The following is a 22,781-nucleotide window of genomic DNA, read 5'->3' as shown; positions in this document are numbered from 1 at the left end:
TATACAATCTTCGGTTAGATGCTGTCGGGAGTGAGTGCGGCTCCGCGAAAAATGGCCCCAATGCAAAATTGCCCCAAAGCAAAAGTGCAAAATGACCCCAAAAAATTGTGTACATTACAACAACACGCAATTTGGGGCAGTTTTTCACAAATTTTTGGGGTATTTTTGCACCAAAAAATTGGGGCATAATTGCATTTCAATAAAAATGAAATATGACCCCAAACATTAAAAATGCAAAAAGGCCCCAAAATTATTTTCTGTCGATATTTGGGGCCTTTTGCGTTTCTGAGATATTTTTCAAAAATGCAAATTAAATTTTACAAAAATTTGTTTTATATTTATAATCGTACAATAGCAATTTACGTGTTACTCCGTTGTAAAATGTATCAACTTTGCAAACCATTTATTCTTAGATGTTCTGTGGAAGTCGTAAGAAGTGTGAATTTGTAATTAAAACAAGGAAAGAAAAAGTGTAGAGTGCGTATTGGAGAGCATTTGATGTTAGTACGTTTATAAGATAACTGAAATATTATAATAAAAAACAGACATTATGAACGGTTTGAAATCGATTTTTATTTGTAGTACTTGTGAAGGAGCATAGGTGAAATTGTTTTAAAAATTGCGCGATTTTTAAAACAATCTCACCAATACTCCTTTACAAGTATTACAGATAAAAATCGATTTCAAACAGTTCATAATATCTGTTTTTGTTTTAAAAATTAATTTCAAATTTGTGAATGAGCATTGGTGAGATTGTTTTAAAAATCGCGCGATTTTTAAAACAATTTCACCAATGCTCCTTCACAAGTATTACAAATAAAAATCGATTTCAAACAGTTCATAATATCGGTTTTTGTTTTAAAAATTGATTTCAAATTTGTGAATGAGCATTGGTGAGATTGTTTTAAAAATCGCGCGATTTTTAAAACAATCTCACCAATACTCCTTTACAAGTATTACAGATAAAAATCGATTTCAAACAGTTCATAATATCTGTTTTTGTTCTAAAAATTAATTTCAAATTTGTGAATGAGCATTGGTGAGATTGTTTTAAAAATCGCGCGATTTTTAAAACAATCTCACCAATGCTCATTCACAAGTATTACAAATAAAAATCGATTTCACACAGTTTATAAAATCTGTTTTTATGTGAAATAACTATGCGGGGGAAAGATTGTATGATTAATAAATCGGAGAAGCCACTAGAGAAACTTAAAAAATCGCGCGATTTTTTAATTTTCTCTAGTGGCTTCTCCGATTTATTAATCATACAATCTTTCCCCCGCTTAATTATTATATATCAAAATAGATTCTAGTTTGCAATATCATACAAGTTACTTCAACTGTAACTGTTTTAATTGTGTCGATATATTTAGATTTTTATCAGAACGTTAGAAGAAATGGTGTGAATATGTATTATGGAAGGACAATTTTTAAATTGTTCTGATGCTTCCTTGCAAAGAGTTAAAGTGTTGTTGATACTATGGTTGGTTGTTTTTATATTACCAATAAAAATTATAAAATTTTTGGGGCGAAATTGCATTTTTTATTTTGGGGTAAAACTTCATTAGGCAAAATAACCCCAAACTTGGGGCAATTTTTCATTTTATTGTTGGGGCAATATTGCATTATTTTGGGGGGAAATTGTTCGAGGTATATTGGGGTCAAAATTCATTATACAGTTTCACCCCAAATTTGGGGCCATTTTTCACAATGCATTTTGGGGCCATATTTCCTGGGGCCATTTTTCGCGGAGCCAGTGAGTGCATCTAAGGGGTTGCTCTGGACTTGTCCACGAAAAAGACTACACCAGGGACTATGTCGTGACATGCTGCGTGAATACAGCCCCCAGCGAGTCGTCATCGGCGGATTCCGAAACTATCCCGCAGTCCATTCAACAGCAACGCAAACAGCAATTAACACCAGCCGTCGTGGTTCCAATCTCAGAGAGTGTCACAGTTCGCCAGACATAACCATCGTGGCACCAGGTCTGACAAATGACGTCACCTGGCAACCCGTCATTTCTCTTGGATCAGACCATCTGCCCATAATTGTCTCCATCAGCAGACTGGCCGATTTCATAACCTCTGAACGCCGCACGTTCGTCAATCATGGGAAAGCTGATTGGCCGAGTTTCAGAGAGTTCACCAATCACCGCTTCAGAGGTCTGCCCAATCCTTCTAATGCCACTTCGATTAGGAAATGGGCGTGATAAGCTTCGTCGAGCCAACGCCAATGACACCAGAGTCAACGCGCAACGCGTCACATAACGGGCCGTATGTATTTGGGCCTTAAATCTCTTCCTTCCAATTTACAATGGATGATGTTACGTATGCCATCAGGAACGCTTAATCATTCAAAGCGTTGGTCCCTGATGGAATATCCATGGTAATGCTACAACAGCTGGATGAGCCGGGAGTGGAGCATCTCACTAAAGTTCTCAACTTGTCGCTAACCGCCTTCGTTGTTCCCGAAGTCTGGAAAATGGGCAGGGTGGTCCCACTACCGAAGCCAGGTAAGGATGCCAGCAAAAGTGAATCGTACAGACCGATTTCGTAGGAAAGACCCTTGAGGCCTTATTCCTACCCAGCCTCAGAAATGCCGCTCAGCATGTGTTCCTTATGCAGGACAGCACAACAACAGCACTGCACGCCATCTGCCCACATATTAGTCAAGGACTCAAACAGAGCAAGCCGCGCGAATAAACAGTGATGGCGACGCTCGACTTATCAAAAGCCTTTGATACTGTCAAGCATTCCATGCTATTTGAGTATACTGAGCAGACAAGCCTCCGTTCAAGTTTGAAAAGTTGGATAATCAATTATATGTGTGAACTCCAGTTGTACGTGAAATCCAGAACAAGAAGAAGACTGTGGCGAGTGGAACAGGGGGTTCCGCAAGGTGGGGTGATATCACCAGAACTGTTTAAACTAAACCTCCCCTTTACTTTAATGATTGTACGATCTTTGCGCTACAACAACAACCACATGGACTGTGGAGATGAGCACAGATTTGAATGTCCTGGTCGATGGCAACAGAATTCCGACACTAACGCTGTCCGCCTATGCCACACCTATCTGTGACAAGCTGAGAAGTGGGCGGACAGTACTTGGGATGCAGATAAAGAAACCTTGTTGACCACATATAACGCGAATTGTCGGTCTGTGGTAAGCTATACGGCGCCAGTGTGGTCCGCGAATATGCATAAGTGCAGCGCCCTGAGAACTGCATATAACAGAGAACCCCTAGATCAGCAAGATTATCAAGCAGGTTTCGATAGCGTTCGCACAGATGCAGTCGCAGTTGCCATGAACAGCTATCACGTGAATGTGATCCTTGAATAACATCCTCCATTTATAGCAGGTGAGGAGCGTCAGCTGCCACGACAAACCAGAGGGTTGGCTCAACTACGCTAGAATGAGTGCTTCTATACACCCTTTCCGAATGATAGGGTACTTCTATAGACCTTTACTGAAAGAAAAACTTCTTCTATGTATATACCCTTTCTGGAAGAAAAACTGTTTCTATAGACCCATTTTTAAGGATAAGAGCGTTTTTAACTCAAATAACTTCAGTAGCTTTGTGGTTATAATCCATTGGATCAGCCACATTGCTAGAACTGGAGATAGACCCAGAGCCAGATTATGCAGAAAACGAACTTACAAACATATCAGTTACAACAACAGCTTTTAAATACATACATTTTGACAGTTGTCACAGACGTGTGAAATACTCAGGAAGTGTGGTCAACATTAGACTAAGGTATTTCGATGGTGTTCCGAACCCCACGCTTTTGTGTGAAAGCCAATAGAAACAAATTTATTAAAGAAAATCACTTCCTCTTTTCTTTCTAGAATCATGTGGCTGCTAATATTTATTGGTTCAATATATGGTGCACTGCTGATATCACGCTTGCAAATTTCCCGCTTCCTCAAATCACCCACTGTCATTTCCGTGGATCGTAATTATCGCGACTGGGTTGGTTTTATGCCGGCGATAACTTTGTGCTATTACGATCACATTGATTCGTATAAGGCCAACGAGTTTATATTGGAGAATTGGAACGTTTCCATTGTGGATGAAGACTACTTCTTTTACATGGATTTCTTATATGCCGTTGTCAATGCCACAGCCAGTAATTATGTAGACTTGGCGAAATTTGCCGAAGATGGTCGTTTCGATGATGTCGACTTGTATGCAGTGATAAAGGCCATCGATAGGCCATTTGAACAGATAATCAACACCTATGAGGGTAACTTTGAGGTTCCGGTGAAATCTGTGATGACCGAACGTGGTTCGTGTTATGTTATCAATTCAGCAATGGGTGAGGTTTTGGCAGGGAAGTAAGTGTTGAGATGGAAAAGTTTTTTGTATTTTTTAAAGTATTTGTTAATTTGGTTGTTAACTTTTTAGTGCCAAATCGGGTCAACTTTCATTTGACGATTTGAAACAGCCTTTGAAGTGTCATTTTGGTAAACAGCAGTGTTTCATTAAAGTTGATCTCTTGGAGAGCACGGGAACGGTAAGAAAACTACATATGAATGTCTTCGGTTTTATTTTGCAAGAAATCTTGATTCTTAATATTGGTTTATTGTCGTCCACAGATTGATGTCCATTCGCCATTTGAAATCTCCTCCACAGAAGCCAGCAGTATTCCCCTGCATAAATCAGATGAAATTATAGCTTCGTATAAAGTATTGGAAACAGTGTAAGTAACGGGCTCTTAGATAAAAAGAGTTGAGTCAACGTCCAGAAGAAACCATTGATTATAGAACAGTGTCAATCAAGAAGGTGGCAAATCAAGATGTGTTGAAAAAAGCGGAAACTTCCCAGCAAATCAACATTCCGAGATTGGTCGGAATTTCTGATGCTGCTTTCGGTTTTAGATCCAAAATCGAATTCCCAACAACGATTTTTTTGAGAGCTTAATATGTTTTCGGACCCAAATTTTGGAGGGAAATCTTATGGACAACTTCGTGTTTCCTGAGGACAAAAAATTGAATAAGGCGGTGTTCCCCTAAAAAACCAATAACAATGGAGGAAGGTAAAAATGAAGATGAAGTTACAGAACAGGGCCTGACGACACCTCTTCGTCATCAAGCGATCGTGAGCAACAATCTCACACATATGTTGGTGCCTTGTCATATGAGGTCGAAGGTACTGCTACAAGCACGCAACAGAAAGGAAAAATGGAGGAGGAGAAAGAGATGCTTATCTTGAGAGACTGACAGCGAATCTGACTATAAATCCGACAGCAACATAAAAACTAGCAAATCCGCTGTGAAATTGCCACTAAATCCACATGATGGTGGATGAGGTGAGCGTTACCATCACAAAGCTCACAATAGGAAAAAAAACCGGCTGCTAGAAGCTTCACATCCTAGGGAGCTGCGTAGCAGATAAGTTCTCCCGAAGAGCAGAAAACTGTGAAACCATTTGGGAAAAAAAGCTTTCCACCTTAATTGTCTACGAGTAATCCTCGTCAAGACACACACAGAGGAGCCTTTACCCAGTATCATTTGGTAGAGGGCGGCACAGTGAACTGTGACATGAAGACGGTGAGACTGATCACTGAATATTTTGTTAAGTTTGGGAATTCTGAAATGATAACCCCGAACTTTCAGATGAGAAAGATTGCTACAGAGAATGGAAAGGAGTCGCCATCAATTAAATACAGGGACGAACTGTGCTATGCAGTGGTCGACACCAGTAGATGGTCTGAGCGGTGAGCTGGTACATGAAAAAGGTGAGACCGACTACTGAATATTCTGGACAGTCTTGGGATTCTAAATGGAAATCCCGGAACTTTCAGAAGAATGAATCCCGGTCATTTCAGAAGAGAATGACCGGGCAGCTAAAAAGCACTAGTAGGGGGTCTGGTTGGCTACAAAAGGAGCGTCGACCAATAGAAAGCATCAGCAGTGAGCCAAAGAGGAAACTACTTTTGTAACTATTGGACACACATGGGAGATAGTCAGGAGTATTGCAATTCCTAGGGGATGTGGCAAATTGATGTTGGTAAGGAAGGATGGCACATCTCACCTGACCAAAGCGGCGTTATACGTCAGCGGTTATGGCAGAAAATTCGAAACTGAGTGTATGCCTATTAAACTGAGACCTTGGACGTGAAGAGCTGGCAGGTCTTCCACAGGGAGGAGAAAGAAGATGGTACTTTCGTTGTGGTGGGACTTGATTTCTCACTGGAACAGCTGGAACAGCTGGATGAGCCGGAAGTTGAGTATCTTACCAAAGTTCTCAACCTTTTGCTAGCCTCGTCAAGACACACACAGAGGAGCCTTTACCCAGTATCATTTGGTAGAGGGCGGCACAGTGAACTGTGACATGAAGACGGTGAGACTGATCACTGAATATTTTGTTAAGTTTGGGAATTCTGAAATGATAACCCCGAACTTTCAGATGAGAAAGATTGCTACAGAGAATGGAAAGGAGTCGCCATCAATTAAATACAGGGACGAACTGTGCTATGCAGTGGTCGACACCAGTAGATGGTCTGAGCGGTGAGCTGGTACATGAAAAAGGTGAGACCGACTACTGAATATTCTGGACAGTCTTGGGATTCTAAATGGAAATCCCGGAACTTTCAGAAGAATGAATCCCGGTCATTTCAGAAGAGAATGACCGGGCAGCTAAAAAGCACTAGTAGGGGGTCTGGTTGGCTACAAAAGGAGCGTCGACCAATAGAAAGCATCAGCAGTGAGCCAAAGAGGAAACTACTTTTGTAACTATTGGACACACATGGGAGATAGTCAGGAGTATTGCAATTCCTAGGGGATGTGGCAAATTGATGTTGGTAAGGAAGGATGGCACATCTCACCTGACCAAAGCGGCGTTATACGTCAGCGGTTATGGCAGAAAATTCGAAACTGAGTGTATGCCTATTAAACTGAGACCTTGGACGTGAAGAGCTGGCAGGTCTTCCACAGGGAGGAGAAAGAAGATGGTACTTTCGTTGTGGTGGGACTTGATTTCTCACTGGAACAGCTGGAACAGCTGGATGAGCCGGAAGTTGAGTATCTTACCAAAGTTCTCAACCTTTTGCTAGCCAATCATATCGTGCCCGAAGTCTGGAAAGTGGGGAGGTTTGTCCGGCTAGGCATGGAGACCAGCAAAGGTGAATTGGACAGACCGATTTGTCCGTAGCAAAGACTCTGAAGCAGCACATCCACTGCACGCCATCTCTACAAATATTAGTCGAGGACTCAGCCAGAACCTGCAGAGCAATAGGACAGATATGCCGTGTTTAACGTGGGTACCAATAATTCGGTCTAACCCCACGGTGTTAACACTGAGTAAATTAGGGAGGTCTTCCACAGGGAGGAGAAAAAATATGGTACTTTAGTTGTGGTGGGACTTGACGATCTCTCACTAGAACAGTTGAATGAGTCGGGTGTTGAGTATCTTTCCAAAGTTCTCAACCTTTTGCTAGCCAATCATATCGTGCCCGAAGTCTGGAAAGTGGGGAGGTTAGTCCCGCAAGGCAAGGAGACCAGCAAAGGTGAATTGGACAGACCGATTTGTCCGTAGCAAAGACTCTGAAGCAGCACAGCTACTGCACGCCATCTCTACAAATATTAGTCGAGGACTCAGCCAGAACTAGCAGAGCAATAGGACAGATATTCCGTGTTTAACGTTGGTACCAACAATTCGGTCTAATCCCACGGCTTTAACACGGAGTTGATTGCGAGCGACCAACCAACGCCCCTTGCACCGTAGTGAGGTACCAATTGTGCTCAAGAGCTTGCCCTGTTCACCACTTTGGTTTGGTGCGGAAGCCATCTACAAATCCTATCTTTCTATGACTCAGACCTCCGATTGCAATGCAACTCCATATTTAAGCCGGAGACTCTACCCGCGATTTGGGTACTGCCACAACCCCACGGTGTTAACACAACACTGACCTCCGATTGCAATGCAACTCCATATTTAAGCCGGAGACTCTACCCGCGATTTGGGTACAGCCACAACCCCACGGTGTTAACACAACACGAGCGACTAATGTAATGAGGTACCAATTGTGTTCAAGAGCTTGCCCTGTTTACCACCTTGGTTTGGTGCGGAAGCCATCTAAAAATCCTGTCTTTCTATGAATCAGACCTCCGATTGCAATGCAGCTCCATATTTAAGCCGGATACTCTACCCGCGATTTGGGTACAGCCACCACCACCGCAATACTCACACAATGGTGCCGACGCCAACTTCATTCAAAACAACGAAGGGAAACTGGTATCCACAGTGTGATAGGACAGTGCCGGTGCCGCTCGACTTATCAAAAGCCTTTGATACAGTCAAGCACTCCATGCTGTTTAATGAAGTCGTAGTCGAAATAACCCCTACTATTTGTTCGATCTTGCCACCTTTTTCAGAGCGAGGAACATGCAGATATCCGCCACTACTTTTACGGCCACACTGCTCATCAAATGGTTGCTGGAGATGAGCTCAGATTTGAGTGTCCTGGCCGATGGTAATAAAGTTCGGACCACTAACTACCCCAAGATTCTAGGGCTAACATTCGACAGCATGTTTACGTCGCCCATACATGGTATATCTATTTGCGATAACGTGAGATTTTTGGCCACATGTATCGTTATAGGGGGTCTGTGGTAATCTATGCGCCAGTGTGTACCGCGAATTAAAGTCTAACACGATGGATATTCAAACCTGTCAGAATATCGCCCTGAGAACTGCAACGTGGTAGGTACCTCCTCATGTCATCAGTGGACCATATGCATGAGGGGAAGAAAATTTGTACAGTACGGCAACACAATGGTGTACTTTCGTCGTTACTGTGGCAGTCGTCTCAATCGCCGTATTGTGGATAGGACTCCCCCACCCAGGCATGTCAAGAGGAATTTTCATGATCTAGACAGAGAAAGTTCTAATGCTATACAAGAGAATACCTAGATCAGCAAGCCTATAAAGCAGGTTTGGATCGCATTCACACAGATGCACTCGCAGATGCCATAAACAGCTATCGTGTGAATGCAGTCCTCGGAGTACATCAGTGTAGTTTTGGCTCAAAGGCGTTCGGGATGGTGCAGCCGTCTAAATTCCTTTAGGGCAAGGACTGATGGCACAGCGAAAAACATCTTACCAGCATGCGGTACAGGTCGCACAACACAATACACCTTTTTAGCTGTCCTGCCAAACATACTCAATTAACTCCAGTAGCTTTGCGGTCACAACTTATCGCAGCAGCCACATTTGTCGACCTGGAGATTGAACCAGGTCCTTATTAAACAGGAAATCAACAACAACAACCATCATAAAAGTTGAAATTTTTCCGAGAGCCGCTTTAAAATGTTTAGCGTATTTAATCTTTGTGGTTCTGTTTACATTGAAATGTCGTCTTTCGGGGGATCTCATAACACTGTTGGACCTCATAACTATCGAAAGGAGTGACTGATATTCTTCTAACCTTTGCACATCATAAAATCTGTGAAAATCGCCCTACATAAGGTGGTTGGATACATTGAGATGAATATGGGGAATTTAAACTTCACCCTGACAGATTTTCTTGATATCGTTGGGGCTTTCAATAATGTGCAGCCTAATTCCATCCATACTGCTCTCAGCAACGCAGAAATTTCTCGTGTCCTTGTGGAATGGATTGATGAGATACTAAAAGCAGAATCATCAACTCGTGAATAAGATAGAGCTCCGTGAGGAAAGTGGTTAACTGAGGCTCACCATAGGCGTGGGGTTGGGTTTGTGTTTACTCACCTCTGCCTTAGCTTCTGGTAATAAAAGAAATTCTTATGTGCTTCAACAGGTGAAAACTAAGGTGGTGGCTTATGCCGATGATGTGGTAGTGATAAGTGACAACTTTTTACCAAACCTGTCCGACCTTTTCCAAAGTGCTTTGTGGTACAACTGTCAAGCTAGGACCATGACACTGGTCTTGGAATTATCCAGAGAAGAAGTAACTTGTAGTATTCCCAAGGAAATAAAAAATTCCCGACTTTCAGCCTTCTGTTCTGGACGGAATTACATTGACATTTTCTCCGGAAGCAAAATACTTCGATACAATCCTGGACCACCGTTTGTCATGGAAAAGGAATGTTGAGGAGCGAACGAAGAAAGGAATTATAAACTCTACACCTCCAAGAAATTAATTGGTAAAATCTGGGGGCTGAGACATCAAGGCATAAACTGGCAGTATGTCACGGTTATGCCATTTTGGTTATGTCGTGTTCTGCTATACCTTGTTTTCACCTCATATTTATACGCCTTTTTATCGGGTTCATCATCGCTCATTTTTATGATATGGCCTAGCTAATGCAATCGTTGCATCTCAATACGTTTAACTATATTGATGTCGTTGTATAGCAGATACAGCTCGTGGTTCATACGACGTCGATATTCATCGTCAAAGCAGATTGGTCCGTAGATCTTTCGAAGAATTTTTCTCTCAAACACACCAAGCACTGCCTTATCTGCTTGCGCAAGTACCCAGGCTTCGGAACCATACATCAGCACGGGTAGTATCAGTATTACGTAAAGCGTTATTTTTGTTTGACGAGATGTGGCTTTGTTTTTAAACTGCATACTTATGCCAAAGTAGCATCTGTTGGCCAATACAATTCTTCTTTTTATTTCACAACTGATGTCGTTTGTTGTGTTTACGGCGGTGTCGAGGTATACGAAGTCTTTTACTACCTCAAAATTATAGGAACCAACGTCAACAGTTGGTCCGATCTCTATGGACGCCTTCATAAAGGTATCTGTTACTTCTTTTACTGATCGTCCCATCATGTCTATATCATCACCATAAGCAAGTAACATGTGGCTATTGGTGTAGATTGTGTCACTTCTTTTGACGTTTGCCTCTCGAATAACCTTTTCCAGAAGGATGTTGAAGAGTTCACACGAGAGGCTGCCTCCTTGCCTGAAACCTCTTTTGGTATAAAATTCTTCGGAGAGGTTCTTTCCTATTTTAACTGAGGATCTCGTGTCAGCCCCATTGGTATGGCCCAATTATCTAGCTGACCATAGGCTTTAGTCGTTCGCACAATATCCCTGACACGATCTTGCAGGCAATCGGGAGTAGACTTATGCCCCTATAGTTAGAGCATACAGTCTTATCTCCTTTCTTATGGACGGGGCACAGGATACTCAGGTTCCAATCGTCGGGTACTCGTTCTTCCTGCCAGATGGAGCTAACTAGCTGATGAATACACCCTATCAGCGTGTCGCCTCCGGTTTTGAACAGCTCGGCTGGTAAGACATCGGCTCCTGCTACCTTATTATTCTTCAGCCGATTTATTGCTGTCTTTACCTCATCTTGGCTGGGCGGTATACATTCAATACCATCTTCTGGGATTGGATCTGTGGTATCTTCGTCGAATTCGCTGGATACCAACAGGTTTGAAAAATGCTCTTTCCACATCCTGAGCACACTATCTGTATCAGTTACCAAATTACCTTGTTGGTCTCTACAGAAGGAGGTGCCTGTACCAAAGCCATCAGTTTGATGCTTCACTCTTTGGTAGAATTTTCGGACTTCATCTGGCTCCTGTACATCTCGATTTTTTCACACTCCCGTTTTTCCATCTCTCTCTTTTTCCTGCGGAAAAGACGTTTCTCCTCTCTCCTTTTCTCCCGATACCTTTCTGGTGCGCTACGCGTTGCTACGGATTGTAAAGTAGCCCCATATGCCGCATTTTTCTCTTCGGTAGCAGTACGACACTCCTGATCATACCATGGATTCCTTGGTGGAGGTCTCTGGTATCCAAGTATTGTTGTTGTTCGTGTATTATTTCAGTTATCAAGTTCCTCTGTATCCAGACTCAAGAATTCTGCAACCTGGACTGGTTGCGTCCATAAAGAATGAGGAGACAGGTGAGTGGGTTTAGCTGGGCAGTTGAATAAATGCAGAGTATCGTGTGGTCCCAATCCACATGCTGGGCATATGTTGGGTATCGTGGCGTCAATTCTGGCCCAATACGAATTGAGGCGGCTGCATCGTCCGGATCTTAACTGAGCTAAAACCACTCGTGTTTGCCTTGGCAGCTGTCGTTCTTCTGCTGCGATGGATGGGGGATGGTCTCCAAGTACGGCATTCACACTGTATCTTCGTACTGCTTGCGTAACCATGTTGGTGTGAATGCGATTCAAGCCTGCCTGATAGGCTCGTTGATCTGGCGGTTCTCTTTTATACCTTTGGACCTCTCTCTCTCTAGATCATGAAGGTCTCTCCTGACGTGCCTGGGTGGGGGGCGCCTGTCCATTAAATCGTGACAGGGATGCTCACTGCGGTAACACCCAAGCACAGTGGAAAAATGTACCGATTTAGCGCGCCAAACGTACTAATCTATGTTTTATTGCATGTTTGCCCATAAATTCGATATGAACAGCTATAAATTGACAATTTTACTTCATTTATTAATATATTTGGTAAATTTGTATTTTTACCGTAGAATGGTACCTATCGATTTTTGGTATTTTAAAGATTTCTACCACATTATCCAACCGAAACGGCTAGAATTTGGTATTTAGTCTCCGTGGGGGTTATGCATACACTCCTATAAACATTTTCGGTATAGGTCCACGTTTTCATATAGCCTCCATAGGCCGGTACCACCGATTTCGGTAATTTTTAAGGTTTTAGCCATATTATCCAACCGAAATAGCTGAAAGTTGACATTTAGTCTTCGTTGGTGGTATAAAATATTCCGACGGAGAATTTTCGGCACAGGTATACGCATTGATATTGCCCCCATAGAAAGGTACGGCCCTAATTTCAGCATTTTTACATAAAAAAATACTATTAATAAAAATAGTAATAAAATAAAATGTTGCAGTTTGTTGCAGCTAAAATTTTACAAATTGGTTAAGAACTATGTGTACTAAAAATAAAATAAAAAATCTACTCGCCATCCCTCGACACTCCTTAGTTATAGCTTTAACAAAGTGCACAATTTGGAAAAAAATCGGATGTCACATGTTTTAAGTGTAAAATCCGAGTTGCAATAAATAACATTTTATATTCCACATTTTTTAAATCACCTGCTTCACGAAATGTTAAATTCAGTAAAGCTTTAAAATTACTTTGTAGGAAGAGCGCATGCGACGATCATAAATTTACTACTAAACTTTATTATGAAAACTAGTTCAAAAAATGTCAACCCAAAATGGACCGTTATTCCGCTTAGACTGATGCAAAATAAATTATTTTAATAGCCGTTGCATTCTGTGGACACCTTAGATTAATACTGCAGTAATAATTTTTAAATTGGCGTATGTGCTTTTTTGACTTTTGGCGCGCTAGATCGGTATTTTTTTCCACTGTGCCAAGCAGGTACTGCATCGACAACATCTTATTGTGCTGACGCACCGGTAAAACCTTCGCCTCCCCATGAAGATGGTCCACTGGTGTCATGAGGAGGCACCCTGTTGCAGTCCTCAGGGCGGCATTCTGGCAGGTTTGAATCTTCTTCCACTGCGATGCGCTAACCTTTGCGGACCACGCTGGCGCCGCATAGCTTACCACAGACCGACCTATTGCATTGTAGGTGGTCAACAAGGTTTCTTTATCAGCACCCCAAGTGCTGCCGGGCAGCGACTTGAGAACCTTGTTCCTACTTCTGATCTTATTGCAAATAGCTGTGGCATGCGCGGACGACTTGAACATGCTATCGAACGTTACACCCAGTATTTTAGGGTAGTTAGTGGTCGGAATCAGTGCACCATCGACCAATATGTTCAGTGGGAGCCTCATCTCAGTCGTCCATGTGGTAAACAGCGTGGCTGTGGATTTAGCGGCGGATATTTTCATATTCCTCAGATGGAAGAACTGCACTAGGTCAGCTATGTAGACATTTAACCTATCACATATGTCATCGACGATAGGACCCGACGCCAAGATCGTACAATCATCCGCATACATCACGATCTCTATGCCGTCTGGAGGGTGTGGAATTTCAGAAAGGTAGAGGTTAAACAGTTCCGGAGATATCACCCCTCCTTGGGGAACTCCCTGTTTCACTCTACGGGTTTTGGACTTCTTGTTTCTAAATTCTACAAACGACTGGCGTCCACACATATAGTTGATTACCCAACGTTTCAAACATGGCTGGAGATTAGTTTTCTCTATATCCTCGAACAGCTTGGCATGGTTGACGGTATCGAAGGCCTTCGATAGGTCAAGAGCCACCATGACTGTTCGGTCGCACGGCCTTTTCTGGTTCAGTCCTCTACTGATATGTGTGGATATGCCGTCTAATGCTGTTGTAGTACTATGCATTTTCCGAAAACCATGTTGATGTTGGGCAACTGGAAAACACCTTCTCATCGTGGGGAGGAGTAGCGCCTCTAGGATCTTTGCTACTGGCGACAGGAGTGAAATCGGCCTGTACGATTCACCTCTGCTGGCAACCTTGCCAGGCTTCTGTAGCGGGACCACCCTGCCAACTTTCCAGGCATCCGGTACAACATGGGTGGCTAACGATAGGTTGAGAACACTTGTTAAATACTCAACTCCAGGTTCATCCAGCTGCTTAAGCATTACCATCGATATTCGGTGCGGGCCCAACGCTTTGGATGATTTAGCGTTTCGGATGACATCGCTCATCGTAAATTGTGGTGGTACCTCCTCGGCTGGAAGAGTTCTTCTTATACGGCGTAGCACACTTCTCTTCGCCCTATCACTCTCGGGGTGCTCTATGAACTGCCGGTTAAAATAACACGCGCACCTCTTTGGGTCAGTTACTGTCACGCCGTTGAAAGTAACAGCTGTTCTGTCATCCTTCTTTTCCGGACTCGAGAGTGATTTAACCGTTGCCCACAATTTACTTATTCCTGCACCAATGTTGCACTGCTTCAGATGGTCTAGCCACTTTTTCCGCTTATGTTCGCCCACTAGCCTGTTGACTTCAAGAGTAAGTTCTCTAACTCTTGGGTCTTCGGGGTTCGTACGACGAAGCTCATCACGTTCATTTGCAAGTCCCGTCGCCTCTGCTGGGAAATTTGGTCTTATTTCGGGTATTCGACCAGCAGGTATGTAGCGAGCGGCTGCTTTAGTGATGATGTCTCGGAAAGTTCTCTCAGCTACCCGAGGATCTGAGGGGTGGGCAATTGACTGAAGCGGTGATTGGTAAATTCTCTGAAACCTTGTCAATCAGCTTTCCCATGGTTCAGGAAAGTACGGCGTTCAGAGGTTATGAAGTCGGGTGGTCTGTTTACGGAGACGATGATAGGAAGGTGGTCCGAACTAAGGGAAATGACGGAATGTCAGGTTACGTCATTTATCAGACCTGGTGCCACAATGGTGATATCTGGCGAGCTGTGGCAGTTTCCTCTAATCCTCGTAGGAGCGTCTTCATTCACCGTGCAAAACGTGGAGCTATCGATTTGTTCTGCCAGCGCTGTACCCCGCTGGTCATTACCTAGGACGGAGTGCCAAAGCTCATGATGAGCATTGAAGTCCCCTAGCACCAGACGGTTATCGCCCTCTAACAGCGAACTAATATTGGGCATATAACGTCGGGCACAGCTATTCATCGGCGGTATGTACACATTAAGCAGCTCTACCTCGGCAGTACCACACTTTACTGCTACCCCCATACACTCCATGTATGGGTCACTAGAGCCAAGCTCAAGCGAGATAGGTCTGTACTGGACAGACTGGTGTATTAGGAAGGCAAGTCCTCCTCCTCCGCTTCTTGTGCGATCCTTCCGCAAAACGTTGTAACCATCACAACGTAAGCTACAGGTGGCGGTGAGCTTTGTTTCCTGGATCGCGGCGACCATGATGTTTTTCCGACTCATAAAGTCCACAATTTCACTGACCTTATTGCGGAGACCGTTGCAATTGAATTGCAGGAATGATGCATTTCCGGGCCGTTGAACAACAACATGTGGTGTTAGATGCTGTATTTGTTGTTGTTGGGGAGACTGCGGGGGGTCTCGACGAAGAGTCAGACGACGACGTAGAAGACGCACTGGGTGATGCGCTGATGCAGCAACATACCTGTCGCTGTAATCCCGGGTGCTACTAAGGCCAGAGCACCCACGAAAATGCACCCATTCCATACATCCATTACATCTCACCATTGTTGACATGTCGTGGATGCGGAACTGGCAAACGGAACAGATCCATACTGGCCCGGGGTTCATTTCTATCCCGGCACGGACCAGAAGAGCTTGGAGCAGGCATTCCGGGATAAATTGCCGCTCCCATGGTGAAAAAATACACGAACACAAACACATAATTGTTGAGGTGACGGCCCCTGGTCGAAGATTCCTCCGAGTCAATCCGGTGCATAGAACCGGCCGTCGCGGGATTGGGTATCCAAGTATGGATTTTGCCGCTGTTTGCATGGAGTGGGCAATACTTTGCCATTGCGCTGATATGTTATCGGGATGAGGAGTGCTTCCATTAAGCAATTGGGCTAGTTGAATGGAATATCCTGTGGCTATCTGTTGTGATTGCAGCTTACCGATGTCTAACTTTCGTGTTGTGTCTGTTCGTACTTTGTTTGCTACGTTTAACCGGGTGCGTAGCTTTGCTGTAACTAGGTAGTGGTCCGGGTCTATGTTTGCTCCTCGGAACGTGCGCTCGCTCCAACACGCTCGATGAATGTCTTCCATCGATCACAACGTGATCAATTTGATTTCTTGTTTTCTGATCTGGAGACAGTCAGGTGCCCTTATGGATGTCGAGATGTTTAAATCTGGTGCTGCTAACTACCATGTTTTTTTGCCGCTGTGAAGACTATCAGCCTCATGCCATTGTCATATGTTTCATTGTGGAGACTGAATTTTCCGACTGTTGGACCAAAGATATTTTCCTTTCCAAATTTGGCATTAAAATCGCCTAGAATAAGTTATGTTTCTTCTAAGCGCTCATAAAGTATATCGTTGGTCTATTCGTCCTTGTCTTCAGTGGGAGCATGAGCGCAAATAAAGCTGATGTTGAAGAATTTTGTTTTTATTCGAATTGCAGCAAGTCGTTCATTCCCGGGTGTGAAGCTAGAGACCAGGTGTTTTAACCTCCGACCAACTACAAATCCGCAACCAAACTCATGCTTTATGTCGTGGCAGCTATAATACAGTGCGTCACCTTTAGGTGTTGTTGTGACGCCTTTCACGTTCCATCGTATTTCCTGTATGGCCGTTCCATCGTATTTCCTGTATGGCAGCAATGTCGGCCTTGTACTTTTCAAGTACATCTGCCAATGCGTAAACTCCACCTTCTCTATAAAGAGTGCGAACATTCCAGGCGCAGATTCGCAGATCATGGTCCTTAAAACGTTTGCGGTGGTCGTCAACTTTAGAGGGATTTGTTTTTCTTTTCTTTTGTTTTTTCATAGTAGGCTGCTCTTTCTAGGGGAGGGTTACTAACCCGGCGCCCAATATCTGCTTATAGTGACTTCGAAAAATGGTCAAAAGTTCTGAAAATGAAAAATTTAAAAGCTTTTTGTGCGCAAGCTTTTTTTTATCAATTATTATTAAGATTTTATGTAAAAAAGTCATAACCCTAGTGGACTGTAGGCTATGTGAAGATACAGAAGAGATAGAGACTGTCGAACATCTACTTTGTAGGTGCTGCTTGTTAAAAACAAGAAGACATCTAATACTAAGTAAATATGGAATAGATACTCTCATCTTCCTACCTAACATAAATCCCATTTTTACTACATGTTCCTTCTATATTTTTCCTGCAAAAGAATAGATCAAAAACATGGAAATACATTGGAAATCAATTCATCCTCATCTCTAACTGAACAAGAAATATCCACAAACCTCATGATCATCACCACTTCCTCATCATCTTCTATCATCAATCTTTACCTCCTTATCATTATACCCTCAGCATTTATGCTAACGAGGGTATATACACTTTCATACGGGCAAAATGTGCCTCAACGAAATAATGGTTTTAGACCCCAAGTATGTTTGGACTAAATGTGTTTCAGACAATTTGAAGTCGATTGAGCAATGTCCGTCCGTCTGTCTGTCTGGCTGGCTGGAGCGCACGATAACTCTCGAACGGATAAACCGATTCGGTTAAATTTTGGCTTTCGTAATATTTTACCCAAACTTAGTTTAACTTCGAAGATGGGCTATATCGGTCCACACCTTCCGGTACCTCCCCCACAAAAATTCGATAATGTTCGGAAAATTTGTGCGCACGATAACTCTTGAAGGGAGTAACCGATTGGGTCCATACTTTGCCCATCATGAAATGTGTACCAGACTTAAATAAGGTTTTAATATGAACTCAATCGGTCCACTCCTTCGGGTACCTCCCACACAAAATTTCGGAAAAGTTCAGTTTAGGGTCATATCTCGAATCGCTTTTATTTTTGGTTTAGCAACTTGTATTCACCGCCCTCCATACGACGGTACAAGTTTAATCAGGGGCAAGTCCATACTTCCTGAGAAAATAGCCTGAAAGTTGCAAAAAAAACCCCTATGACACCGTGTGAGGTGGTTGGAGCGCTAGATAACTCTCGAACGGATCTGCCGATTCGGTCCAAAATTTAGCCTTAGTAATATTTTGTCCATACATAGTTTAAGTTTGAAGTAAGCCATATCGGTCCATTCCTTCAGGTACCTCCCCCACAAAAGTTCAAAAATGTTCGTAAAAATTGTTCGTACGGTAACTCTTGAAGGGAGTAGCCGAATTGGTCTATACTTTACACATCCTAATATATCTATCATATCCATCCGGTACCTCCCACACAAAATTTCGGATAAGTTCACTTTAAGACCTGATATCGCATCGCTTTGATTTTTTTTGAAGCAACTTGCATTCGCTGCCTTAATTACGATGGTAAAAGTTTTTTTAGGGGTAAGCCCATACCATACCATGTTGCTCTCAAACTTAAATAAAGTTCTATGATGTACTAGAGGAAGAGCGTATCAATGGACAGAAGAGCTTTAAGAAAACTTTAAAACTCATAATAAGATATTATACAGATAAAATGACATGTTAAGTCTTCTAAGATGCACGACCTTCCGTTATTTAAACTGATTTCTTTGTTTTGCAAAATGTGTTTATCCCCTGAGGCGTATACGTTGTGACATCTCATATACGCCTCACAGTATGAAGAGAATAACATAAGGAAATGTTTTCCAAAATTTTAACTTTCTTAATATCTCTTTTAGAGCTTCCGTCAATTTACGAGATCTAAATAGGGAACAACGCAAATGTGTATTTCATGACGAGGAGACATCGGCACTAAAGGTAATAGCTGATAATTTCCATCATTTCCTAAAAATAATGAATTTCTTCTTTTAGATTTATAGTAAAACTGTGTGTTTGGCAAAATGTCGGGCAACCATGGCTGTGGAAATGTGCAATTGTGTGCCGTTCTTTTATACCTTTTTGGGTGAGATTCATAGAAATTGATTTCAGGATAAATATTTTACCAAAGTTGTTAATTTTTTAGATGGTCCCAGTTGTAATCCATCTGGTTTTGAATGCCTTTTGGACTTTAAGTGGCCCGTTTGGGCTTTGCACATCTGTAAATGTCCAAATACCTGCATCGAAATGGAATATACGCTACACACAACAAAGAAAAGTTCATGGGGTGGCAGTACATTGGACGAAACTAAAACCGATGTGGTGACCTCAAGTTTTCGTTGGGAGCTGATACCGCCTAAAGTGAGAATGCGTCGAGATGTGGTATTTAGTTTTGAGGATTTATTGGGTAAGCGAAAAATAAATATTTTTTATAGAGAAAATTAAATTTTTATATTTTCCAAAATAATTCCAAAAATAGAAAAATAATTTTATTTTAATATTTTCCCTCTCTTTTCAGTTTCCTTTGGCGGCACATTGGCCTTATTTTTGGGTATAAGTTTCATAACCGTCATTGCCTTCATCTATTCATTAGTTCGTCACCTTTCGTGGGATTTTTTGAAATTAATAAAATTAATTTATGCTGCATGTTTTCAATACCGAAGACAACTGCAAGATCGTCGTAAATTAGATGGGAGTCACCGACGCCATCTTGTGATGGGGATGCCAAAGCGAATGTCATTGGTTGATAGCGTTAAAAAGAGACGCGAACTATTGCTAAAACTGCGTTGCAAAGATTCCGATCGCGCATTGGATGTTGAAAATCTTGAAGATGATTTAAATGACATTAATACTGCTGGGGATAATCCGAGCTCCTTGCATGAGTTTTTAAATTGAAATGTGAAATAGTTACAAGTTTGATTATATTTCAAATAAATTGATCATGAACTATCGTTAGGTTGATGTTCTGTTTGGGCATTAGCAATAATTGAGCTGGAACGCTATATTTTTGCATCTAAATTATTTTTTTTTTTCTTTGTTGACGGAACTAAGTGTAGTTTGACATTAGAGGTTCCCAGTAGTCACAAAACTTCTCCACCAAAAATTGTCAACATAGGTCCATGTTTTGGTATAGCCCCCATAAAACGGTATCTCCCGATTTTCGGAATTTTGAGGATTTAAGCTAAAATTTTTAACCGAGGTAGCTGTAATTTGAGGTTCCCAGTGGTCACAAAACTGTACCTGTCGATTTTTTTGGTATTTTTAGGGTTTTTAGCAACATTTTTTACCTGACATTTGAGGTTCCCAGTGGTCACAAAACTTCTATGCCAAAAATTGTGAACATAGTTCCACACTTTGATATAGTCCCCATATAAAGCTGCCTCTCGATTGAAGACAAAAAAATCTCCACCAAATATTGTGAACAGGAAAGGAAACTACTTATTCCATTTAAGTTTAAGGTATAAAAAGTTCGGGCCGGCCGAACTTACCGATTCTTTTGTTGTTATCTGGTATTGCTAACATATTGACGGGATAGAATCAATTTCAGACAATTGTGAGTCGAACTAGCGATGTCCTCTGGTTTACACTATAACTTTCGAAGGACCGAAGTTTGTAGATCGTCTCGTTTGATCTAGAGTTTCTCGTTTGTACCTTTGTGGCTGTGAAGCTCACGGCAAAAAACACCCAAACAGGTATTTTATCGACATCTTGTTGTGGTTGTGGTGATGCACCGTTAAAATCGTTGCCTCCTCATGAAGATGGACCACTGGTATCATGAGGAGACAACCTGCTGCAATCCTCAGTGATCTACCCTGCCTGTCTGCCTGCTATCAGAGGCATGGGGACATTGTACCTACATCTGATGTTGTCGCAAGTGCGTGTTGTTGTTGTTGTTGTTGTTGTAGCAGCTTTTACATGTATGTATGTGTATGTCTTCATTTCATTGATTCGGTTATGCCTCCAGCACCAAGTTGAGAAACGACGCCACCTGAATAGGATTAGTCCAAAGTGAGAGTGGAGTTAGGTTAGTCGGGTTGGCTGGGCAATTCAAAAGGTGCTGTGTAGTATGCGGACCGGTGCCGCATGCTGGACAGATATTCAGCTTGGCCCAGTAAGAATTGAGGCGGCTGCACAAACCAGATCTTAGTTGTGCTAACACGACTCTCGTTTACCTTGGCAGCTGTTGCTCTTCCGCTGGTGGGTGGTCTTCGAGGATGTTATTCGCACTATAGGCTTCCAAAGCCTCAGCGACCGCATCAGTGTGAATATCTCTCAAACCGGTCTGATAAGAACGTTGATCTAGGGGTTCTCTTTTATATCACCTGACCTCCCTTTTCAGATCACGATAATCCTCCCTGAGTCGCCTGGAGGGTTCGGTCATATCCACCAGATGTTGATTTGGGTTGTCGTGCCTATAGCATCCAAGCAAGTACTGCATCATCAACATTCTGTTGTGTCGACGCACCGGCAGGATCTTGGTCTCCTCATTGCAAATGGTCCACTGAAGACATGAGGTGAAACCCTGTTGCTGTTCTAAGGGCAGCATTCTGGCAGATTTGTAAGATATCCCATTGCGTATCACTTACGTTAGCAAACGAAGCTGGCTCCGCATAGCTTACCAAAGACCGATATATCGCGTTGAATGTGGTTAATAAGCTTTCTTTATCCGCACCCCAAGTATTGCCCCCTAGCCGGACATTGAGGACATTGTTCATTTTTCAACTTATAGGAGATAACTGTAGCATGCTCGGACGACTTATACATGCTATCGAATGTGACACCCCAGGACTTTGGGGTAATTTGTGATCGGAATAATTTAACGGTCGACCTGCACATTCAGTGGGAGCTTCATTTTCGCCGTCCATGTGGTGAACAGTGTCGCTGTTGTAGTGGTGGATATTTTCATATTCCTCGCGTTGAAAAACTCTTCAAGATGAATGGTATAGGCGTTACCATGTTGCGACCTGACGCCATGAGTGTACAAACATCCGCGTAAGTAATTAACTCAGTGCCGTCGGGAAGGCGTGGAATTGCAGAAAGGTAGGTAGCTTCACTCTACAGGATTTGGACTTCCTGACTCTGAATTGCACGTATGACTGGCGACCACACAAATAGTTGATGACTCAGTGTTTCAGACAAAGCCGGAGAGTAGTATTCTCGATATCCTCGAATAGCCTAGCCTGGCTGACCGTATCAAACGCTTTGGTCAGATCCAATGCTACCACCACTGTTCTGTGACATGGTTTGTCCTGGTTGAGTCTTCGGCCAATATATGTGGAAATGGTGTCCAGTGCTCTTATGGTACTATGCTGCTTCCGGAACCCGTGTTGATCATCAACTGGAAAACACGATCTGATACTGGGGAGGAGTAACGCCTCTAATATCTTAGCGATAGAAGTGAAATCGGCCTGTATGATTCACCATTTCTGGCATCCTTGCAAGGATTCAGTAGCGGGACCACCCTGCCCATCTTCCAGGCTTCGGGAACTATTAGGGTGGCTAGCGATAAATT

At 42.7% G+C, this 22,781-nt stretch overlaps 1 protein-coding gene across 1 annotated transcript in view; it reads left to right on the top strand.

The window, feature by feature from the left end:
• ppk3 (pickpocket 3) overlaps positions 1 to 20,164 on the top strand; it is a 40,461-nt gene extending 20,297 nt beyond the window's left edge. The window contains 7 exon segments of the mRNA XM_073990958.1: positions 3,855 to 4,349; positions 4,414 to 4,522; positions 4,605 to 4,708; positions 19,132 to 19,210; positions 19,265 to 19,355; positions 19,416 to 19,676; positions 19,788 to 20,164. Coding sequence (XP_073847059.1) covers positions 3,855 to 4,349; positions 4,414 to 4,522; positions 4,605 to 4,708; positions 19,132 to 19,210; positions 19,265 to 19,355; positions 19,416 to 19,676; positions 19,788 to 20,164 — 1,516 coding nt within the window.
• The last annotated feature ends 2,617 nt before the right edge of the window (positions 20,165 to 22,781 follow it).

This window comes from Musca autumnalis, unplaced genomic scaffold (genome assembly GCF_047663935.1).
Source record: "Musca autumnalis isolate F117 unplaced genomic scaffold, ASM4766393v1 scaffold_5, whole genome shotgun sequence".
In the NCBI taxonomy this organism is placed as follows: domain Eukaryota; kingdom Metazoa; phylum Arthropoda; class Insecta; order Diptera; family Muscidae; genus Musca; species Musca autumnalis.
The sequence above is the reverse complement of the archived record's forward strand: the minus strand, read 5'-3'. Positions and strand labels throughout refer to the sequence as shown.